Below are 8,650 nucleotides of genomic sequence, written 5' to 3'. Positions count from 1 at the left end.
TTCTCCTGTTTTTGTGCTTTTATAAAAGGCATGGGACTGTGTAGTTGTATGTGCAAGAAGTATTAGTTGATAGCCAGGTAGAGTCGGAGAACAGATTGCACATTTATCTGCAAAGGTGAAAGAATAAATTGCATTTGATACCTGGGAGTTCATGTGTACCCAGCTAGAAAGTTGAGAACATTTAATTGCTTTACTGTAAGGCTTTCAAGGCTCTACATGCCATGTTTTCTACAATCCAATCCATCATTTTGCTTGAAATGTTATCCACCATGACAATTTTGATGTCTCTTTTTTTTTTTTTTTTTTTTCCTCCCCCCCACAGAATCCACAGGAGGATCTCGGTTTATTATATATGAGGTTCGTTTTGTTCAGTTCTAACAGATTTTTCAGGAAAAATTCTTCCAGCTCTACTTTTATTCCCGGCATTCTTACACATGATGGTGAAACTGTTTACAAGTGGCTTAACGTGTCTTTTTCCTTGATAAGCCTCAAATTACAGAGAGTAAACCAACATGCAGACCGCACTGTGTCCGCTGCTGCCACAACACAACCCAACTATTCTCCTTTTTGTAGATACAGTGGCTAAGCCATCCGTCTCAGTCCAGCTGTGAGATTACTTTTTTTTTTAAACAAACAAAACACAACATAAAAACTTTGACATACAGTTTGTTTGTTTTTCAGCTGCAGTTTCTGGCCCAGAGTGCATGCTGGTGTTTGTGTGTCCGCCAAGCGTGCAGAGTGGCTCAGCGCTGCCGGGAGAAGAGATTCCTCAGGGCATTGTTGTAGTTCTTATTAAAGGCGGTGTATATGAGCGGGTTAAAGAAGGAGTTGGAGTAGCCCAGCCACAGGAAGATGCTCTTCCAGATGGGGGGGATGTCGCAGGAGCATAGCGGGACGATGAGCTCAGTGATGAAGAAGGGAATCCAGCAAAGTACAAACACCCCAATCAGAATGCCCACCATTAGCGCTGCCTTTTTCTCCTTCTGCTCGCGCCACGTGTCCCCGTCTGTCTGGAAGGTCACGGTCGCGTGGCGCACAGTAAACACCATCTGTGGCTGCTGTGCTTCCTCTTTTACCTGGGAGGCAGCCGATCAGAGAATACATCAGTTATCGATTGATTCACCGATCAATCAGACAAACCTGGTTAGCTTCAGAATCAGAAAAGCAATATCTTTTACAATGTAGGCCAAAGAGAAGCAATTACTGGAGCGAAAACTTTGCGGCTGCTCAACAAAAGACGGATTATAGGCTGCCGAACAAAAGTGTGAATCAACAGGTGGATCAACAAGCCAAAGCTTTTTCTTTCAATTCATACACACGCACACACAAACTCACACGACACAGAGCCAATAAAAACCACAGCTGTGTCTTAATCTGCATTTTCCAGCAGCCCATTTTTTTTTTTTTTTTTGCCATTTCACAAACATATTCCAGAGCCAGGAAAAGGAAACATTTATCTGCTGACTTTCTTCTCTCATTTCTTGCCTAGCACAGCTCAAGGCTTACTTTCTTTTCCGTTTATCCGCTAAAGTCGCCCAGGTCACAGCTTTTATAAGGACAAACCTTCCCTCTGAGCGTGAGATACTCTGCACCGATGTGTTTTGTCCAGCGTTTAAACAAGAACCTGCACTCAGATGGAGGGGCATGTTCACCCTGGAGTAAATTCAGTTGAATCAATACGGGTCAGCGGAGCCTAGAACTGATAAGATAAATAAAGGCAAATCCATTTACAGCAGAAGCCAGAAGTTAAAAGCATATTGCTGTTGGGAAGGAGGTTTGAAATTTAAGGGGTCATTTAGGACATAAACTGAAAGATGAGTGATGTGCCTTTTAAAATAAGACACCATGACAAAGTTGGAGACTAAAAAACACTCAGTTAAGAGTTTGGGAAGGATTGTGGTCAAGGTTAAAGAGGTAGACATTTAGAGTAATATGTTTCTCCAGTTTTGTTACTCGGAATGAGACGATGGGTCACACAAATATGAAGCTCTAGCTGGAGGTCATTAGCTTAGCATAGCACTAACAATGAGCACTGGGAAACAATTAGCCTGGCACTGTGCAAAACCCCGATAGCCCACAACTTATCTTGGAAGTTTAATAATCATCTAAACCAATATATTAAAAAAGAAAAGTTGTGGTTTTATGAGGATTTGTACTTTATGTTTTATTTTTTTATTATTATTTTTATGAACAAGAGCCAGGAACAGTGAGTTCTTGGATTCATGTCATCAACATGAGGTTGCCAAGACTTCACGTCAACACAAATTGATGGGACGATGTGTCTGCACAAATTGAAAATGTTTCGACGAGAGTGAGAAAGTAGCACTTATTTTTGGGCTTCGTGAATTTGCTTCTATGTACGGGGAGAACAGGAGGAGGGAGCCAGACCCGAGGGAAATAACAAAACGGACACATAGCAACGCACAGGATTGGCTAGTGTGTATGGACACTGCCTTTTAAATAAATAAATACTGCAAAACGTACGAATATACTCGACCTAATTTAAAAAAAAGGTATACTGGGTAAATTAACAAATACTGCAAAAATAGTTTAGCAGTAAAATTTTATCGCTAGTCACAAAACGTGTGTATTTGAATTTGAAGATACAGCACATTTATCAGTGAGCATCAGAGGTGCACGTCGGTGGATTTTTAATCAAAGAAAGAAAGAAAGAAAGACGAGTCTTTATGTGTTGGAAGTTCAGATCATTTTTGCTGGAAGCTAGATTGTTTTCATGTTGAGAGAGTTCGTTTTGCATATTAGTAATGACTTCTTCAGTTCTGAAACTGTCCATTTTCTGGCATTTGGAACAGTGTTATTTGCGCAACTAGGTCAGGAAGCTGTGCATCCCTCCTATCAATGCACTCTATTTCTGGTGGCGTGTGTGTGTGTGTGTGTGTGTGTGTGTGTGTGTGTGTGTGTGTGTGTGTGTGTGTGTGTGTGTGTGTGTGTGTGTGTGTGTGTGTGTGTATACATCTTAATGTCTTTGAGTGGGCGCTTTTGATGGATGACTGCAGGAGGTTTATTATCTCGGAGGCTGATGCCACCGCTCACATCATGGCTCTGCTCTTTGCAGGACTCAGTGTGTGCTCGGAAATGATGACAATATAGTCTGGCTTGGTAATGAGATGTGTATAATACAATCATAAGCTGTGGATATGTCAGAAAAGCAAAATCACTAATAAAACATATTCCGTATAATTGCTATAGCTACAAGAATGATTGCTTGTGTAATGAAACTTGACACAAACGTCTCAATATGTAGCAACAACAGAGTGGGGTAATATATTTATGGTGATATGTCGTCCTTCACCGTGAGCTCCTAATTTTTGGCCAACTGATGTCACACTTGCATAACAAGGGGCATCTTGAGGATTTGGGGAAATTGGACCCATTACATAAATGAAAAAAATTACTTTACACTCCATCTTCCCTCTGTGGACGTTTGCTAAATTCTTTGGATCATCAGAAACTGAACGATTTTCACAAGTAGCCTCTCGCAGGTAAAAGAAAAGGGTACGTTTTCTAATATGTATAAAAGTAGAGTATATCCATCACAAGTGTGTTTTTTTTGGGAGGGGGAGGCGCTTTAAAGATTGTGGGTGACAAATGGATGTGACTAAAGCTACACAGAAAAACATCCCTGATTAAATATTTGCTGATGCTTGCGGAATAGATCGAGACCTTTGTGCCTGCTGATTAGAGAGACACCATAACCAGGAAGGTGCAGCAGCCCACTAGAGATTGTGGAGATGATATTTATAGCATTCTACTCTGCCATTAACAAGCCGGTGGTGATGAGCAGGATGGTGTCAATTATTTGCCTGTATGCTCATACGTCAGATGCTTATGTTTCGCTGATTACTGTTGAACAGATCATCAGGCAAACTTCGAAATAATTGCACAGCAATGCATATTTGCCGGTCAGGGGCCGGCGGCAGGAGACGTAGTCATCACTTGACAGAAGAAAGGGTGGGGTAATGATTTGTGTTACATAAGGAGGACGAGTCCTTTTAAGAAAATGGGAACACAAAAAAAAAAAAGAAAAAAAAAAAAAGAGAATAATCACCTCAGCCATGGGTGTGATTGAGTTTGTCTTGCGGGAGCCAATCCGAAACTTGGCAGCCTTGTAGATCTTCCAATAAACAAACAGAACCACACAAAGTGGGAGGTAAAATGCTCCAAAGGTGGAGAAGATGGTGTAGGACGGCTCCTGGCTGACCTGGCACTTCATCCCCTCTGAGTACGTCTCCCCCCAGCCGAAGAGCGGCGACAAGGAGATGATGGACGACAGCAGCCACGTGAGCGCGATCATCACGTTGGAGATCTTTTTGCGCGTCTTGAGCGTGTACTCCAGGTGCCTGGTGATGGACCAGTAGCGGTCCAGCGCGATGGCCGTCACGTTCCAGATGCTGGCCGTGCAACAGAGCACGTCAAAGGAGATCCACACCTGGCACAGCACGCGGCCCAGCTTCCACAACCTGCCGTTCAGCTCGTGGACCAGGCTGAGCGGCATGACCAGAGCGGCCACCATCACATCCGAGATGGCCATGGAGGCCACCAGGTTGTGGGGCACTCGGTGGAATGTCCTCACCCTCAGGATGGTCACCAGTACCAGCAGGTTCCACACGAAGGTGGCCACCACCAGCATCGCTAGTAAAGTCAGAGTGAGCACGCTGAAAACGGAGAAGGGCCGGTAGATGTTTCCTCCCATGTCATGGCCGGCCAAAGCTCCACTGAAGTTGGTCAGTGTGCTGGCGTTGGGGTACGTCATGGTAGCTGCTCACGGCCCTGCAGCCAAGGGCCCAAGGGATTTCGAGACACTTTCTGCAGACAGCTGATGCATTCTGCCGGAGGGAAGAGAGAACAAGGAAGGAGACACTGATTTACTCTGATTGTGTCAAGTCTCAACAATATATGCGAAAGGTTAAAGATGCAGTAATTTGTCGTTTTTAGCTGGTTTTGCATCAATGCGTGAATTCACCAGTTGTGCATTACCGTGTCATTGACAAGTGAGGTAGTTTGCTGATTTGCTCACAATAGTGAAAAGCACTTGAGTTTCTCATTTCAGCTGTCAAGCAACCTGCCCACAACTTTCAAGTGCAATTTCATCCACTGTTAAAAAGGCTCAAAAGTACTCGGGGACATCTCTGGTTAGGAAAAGACCATAAATATTCAGTTTAATCATCCCACCGGTGTCCTTTGATTTGCGTCAAAGTCGTGCCTCTGTTACAAAATTAACAGTTTTAAGTGGAGTCCTTGTTGTAGATGGGAATATCTCATTTTCATACCCAATGCAGAGATTTCTCTTTTGAAGCTTGAGGATATATATATATATATATATATATGTGTTTTGAATGGCTGAAGAGAGAGACAGTTGTTTGAGAGATACTCTATATTAAGATAGGATTGTCTACATTTCAGACTGAGGAAAGACAAGATTTGACATGCCAGCTCTGTCAATACATCCACAGGAGAGACTCGGCAAGCTGCAAAGTCTACACTACACCATGTTCAACAATGCAGAAACAGTGAATCTCAAATCACCAACCGCGTCGACTATCTGACAGCCGAATTTTTGTGAAGTCTTGTATCGATCTTTACAACTTTCAACTGCTGCGTAGTTTTAACAAAGAGCCCAACTTCATTACAAGTGGAATAAATTATCATGTGATTTCAGCTATCACATTAGCACCAAACTTGAAGTACCAAATATGCAAATGCTTTGACTAACATTAGAAATCCATAATGTTTGCGCAGAATACATAGTTGTAAGACGCGTGACGCACAGAAGCATCATTTTTTTAGCAGCATCACCAGGGGCAATAATGATTTTATGCATCGTGTTTTGGAAAAGATATTCAAATACGCCTGATTTACCATTAATAAGATGTTAATTTTAGTCATTAGGCATACATTTTTATTTAGCCATACGCAGTTTAAATGACTCCTTCTGCCTTAACATATTCCTACAACCTACCACTGCTTCTAACAATCCTCCCAGGCGTTTTAAAAAATACAGAACGCAGTTTCTTGGCATGACTCTTGTGTCTAACACACCACAGTCTTTAAAGTGAAGTTTTTACTCGTAGTTTAAAATATTGAATGTGAAACTGAGAGGATGTGGAGGACCAGTTCAGGTTCTTTCTAGGTCTCGAGACAAAGTTTCCATAATGAGTGTAATTACTTCATATAATACTGTTGAAATAATTGGCCCTAATTGAGTTTGATTTAAATTTCTGGATTTAATCAATAGGATCATATTCTTGTGGCTGTTTGGCTGCTGACCGCATTACTTTTGAGTATGTTGGTAAATAATGAATCTGATGAATAAATCAATCAAAGCAAGAACATGTGAACTTTTATGCAGGAATGTCAACATCTAAAATACAACGGAGCTGCTGAAATGTTTTATTCACATGGGTTTTTACACCAAAGGGGCAGTGTCAGATTGATTTGTTTGTGATCAAACACTGAGCTTCATCAATACAGCCTGACGGGCCACAATAACACAAGCCATGTCTCTATCAGCGGCTGTACGTAAGTGACATGTGACGGTGTCTCTTAGCATCACAATCCATGCCGCCTAATCAAAGGTTCCACCCGAGCTCACCAATGGGCTCCGCGCTCTCTCTTCTCCACGCTCCTATTAACAAGCCTAATAGCCGTGAAATTGGACAACCGTTATGAAGAGGCAATCAAACATGCGGCATTCAGCAAAGTAATCCCACAATTTCTCCGCTGACATCACAGACCAGGTGTCTGAAAAGGAAGCTGTCACTCACCCTGTGAAAGGTAGACACACGAGACATAGAGGAACACGTGCAAATATGGGAGAGGAGTGAAGAGCGAGACACTGATAGACAGAAACAATCATATAAACAGTTTTTACTTCCATTGACGTGAAAGGATTATAAGTGAATAGATTTTAGTTCATTTCAAAAATATTTTTTTTAGACGTGTCTGCAAAATGTCAGTTCAGGTCAGTCAATGACAGCTGATTCACTTGTTCACGCTCCTGGTGAGAAATTAAACAGGGACAAAGGGTATTAGCATCTCATTATCTGTCAGAAGCTCTGTACTGTTTAACTTTTTAGTTGGAGGACAGAGGTGACAATGATTGTTAAAACAATGACGTATTTTCCTGATCCCGACCATGAAATGGTGGCTGGACAGGGTTGCTGAAAGGAGATATTTCCAGACCACATATCTTTCATTAGTAATTTGCAAATGAGCAAATTCATCAGTAGCTAAAATCCTATATAGCTTCAGATGTCTCTGCAAGAGAACCACACTGCTACAGAAAGTCGAGATTTATGCTTTAGTATTTCATTGGTTCTCACAAACTCACATAAATGAGTATCACAAGTGTTTATTAAGATGATATTCTTTGCGGCAATCTTTTCAAACTGCTCCCTAGATCATAACATTTCTCAAAGAAGATTAAAGTAATTTGCCAGTGGAGTAAGAATCTGCCTTTTTTTTTTTTTTTTTTTTTTTCCAGATTCTTAACTGTAATGTCAGATTTTATTATATTATTTGCTTCTTCTACACCGATTAAAAACAACTTCCAGAAAAGCTTTGAACGGTGTCAGCTGCAGAGTCGGGGGAAAAAAAAAATACTTCAAGCTCTTCATTCTGAAATTGTTGTGTGCTCATCTGTTACACAATTTGCTCCAAGCAAGAGTTTCTCTGAGGCTGACATTTGCAGTTAAACGGAAAGTAGATATGTAGATATGTCCTCTGACTTGGGTGATATTTAAATCATAAGGCAGCTGAAAGCAAACGTTTAAATAGGGTGGTGTGTATTCAGCAGCGTTGGGTTTAGTGGAATATGCTTCCAAACAAATCTCTAAAGCATGGTCTCCTTGCTTTCTAGGAATAACACTCTACACGTGAGTGTAATTTAATCAGCAAAATTCACAGTTTCTAAGAGATCTGACAAAAGTTAACCCTCCAGAATAACAAAGTTACCATTTAGATACTCAGAAATCACCACGGAGCTCACTTGTCCAACGAGGCTTCCTGTTTGCACCCGTCTCCTGCTTCCAGATGTCCACCAACCAAGACACTTGTTACACACCATCTCAGAAACGCATCCTCACTTTTGAACCCTTGTCTGAAAAACGGCATTTCTTGTCCGAGAAGAAAACTCGGCGGCCAACGATTCTCATCCGGAAATTAACTCACCCCGTTAACAGTTCAGCGTTCAGCCGTCCTGCACGAGAAGATCTCTGCACGGCGCTTTATCTCTCCATCGAAATTCACTTTGGTGGTCAGTCAGCGCAGTGATTGAACCGCCGGGCTCAGTGTGGCTGACAGCAGCAAAACACCTCGCACTGAGGATGCAGAGGCGCTGGAATGAACCACACAGTGGTCTGAAGGGGGAGCTGAGTCCAATCAAATAATAAACGCTGCGTTTTCTGGCCATGTGGGAGACTGGTGTGTCTGATTTTTTTTTTTTTTTTTTTTTGAACCCGCGCTTCACGTGAGGAAGAGCTTTATTTTCAGAGGCACGCGGTGGGGGGGTGGGAGGAAGACTATGCTGTTCTTGTCAGAGTTTTCGTGCAGCTCGGAAAACATTCCCTCTTTGTAACTAGTCGTACTCTGCAGCGATCAGAGGTTGCTCGAGGAGACGCGGATCCTCCTG

At 42.2% G+C, this 8,650-nt stretch overlaps 1 protein-coding gene across 1 annotated transcript; it reads right to left on the bottom strand.

The window, feature by feature from the left end:
* Nucleotides 1–316: 316 nt before the first annotated feature.
* On the bottom strand, nucleotides 317–8,396 carry htr5ab (5-hydroxytryptamine (serotonin) receptor 5A, genome duplicate b). The gene is made up of 3 exons (XM_069696272.1): nucleotides 8,191–8,396; nucleotides 4,070–4,847; nucleotides 317–1,076 (listed from the first exon to the last, which is right to left on the bottom strand). The coding sequence occupies exons 2-3, from the start codon at nucleotides 4,772–4,774 to the stop codon at nucleotides 744–746; spliced, it is 1,038 nt and encodes a 345-aa protein (XP_069552373.1). The 5' UTR covers nucleotides 4,775–4,847; nucleotides 8,191–8,396; the 3' UTR covers nucleotides 317–743.
* Nucleotides 8,397–8,650: the final 254 nt, after the last annotated feature.

Source organism: Brachyistius frenatus, unplaced genomic scaffold, assembly GCF_029030835.1.
Source record: "Brachyistius frenatus isolate BFR_SWC_R1_liver_20210118 unplaced genomic scaffold, ASM2903083v1 Contig_21, whole genome shotgun sequence".
NCBI lineage: Eukaryota > Metazoa > Chordata > Actinopteri > Embiotocidae > Brachyistius > Brachyistius frenatus.
Note: the sequence above shows the minus strand (reverse complement) of the source record. Positions and strands in the feature narration are given on the sequence as shown.

Bases quoted from the DNA above. Each gene is read 5' to 3' on its own strand.
- htr5ab (XM_069696272.1), bottom strand. From the start codon at position 4,774: ATGACGTACCCCAACGCCAGCACACTGACCAACTTCAGTGGAGCTTTG. The intron at 1,077-4,069 runs GTGATTATTCTC...GCTGCCTCCCAG, and splicing joins CAATCACACCCATGGCTGAG to GTAAAAGAGGAAGCACAGCA.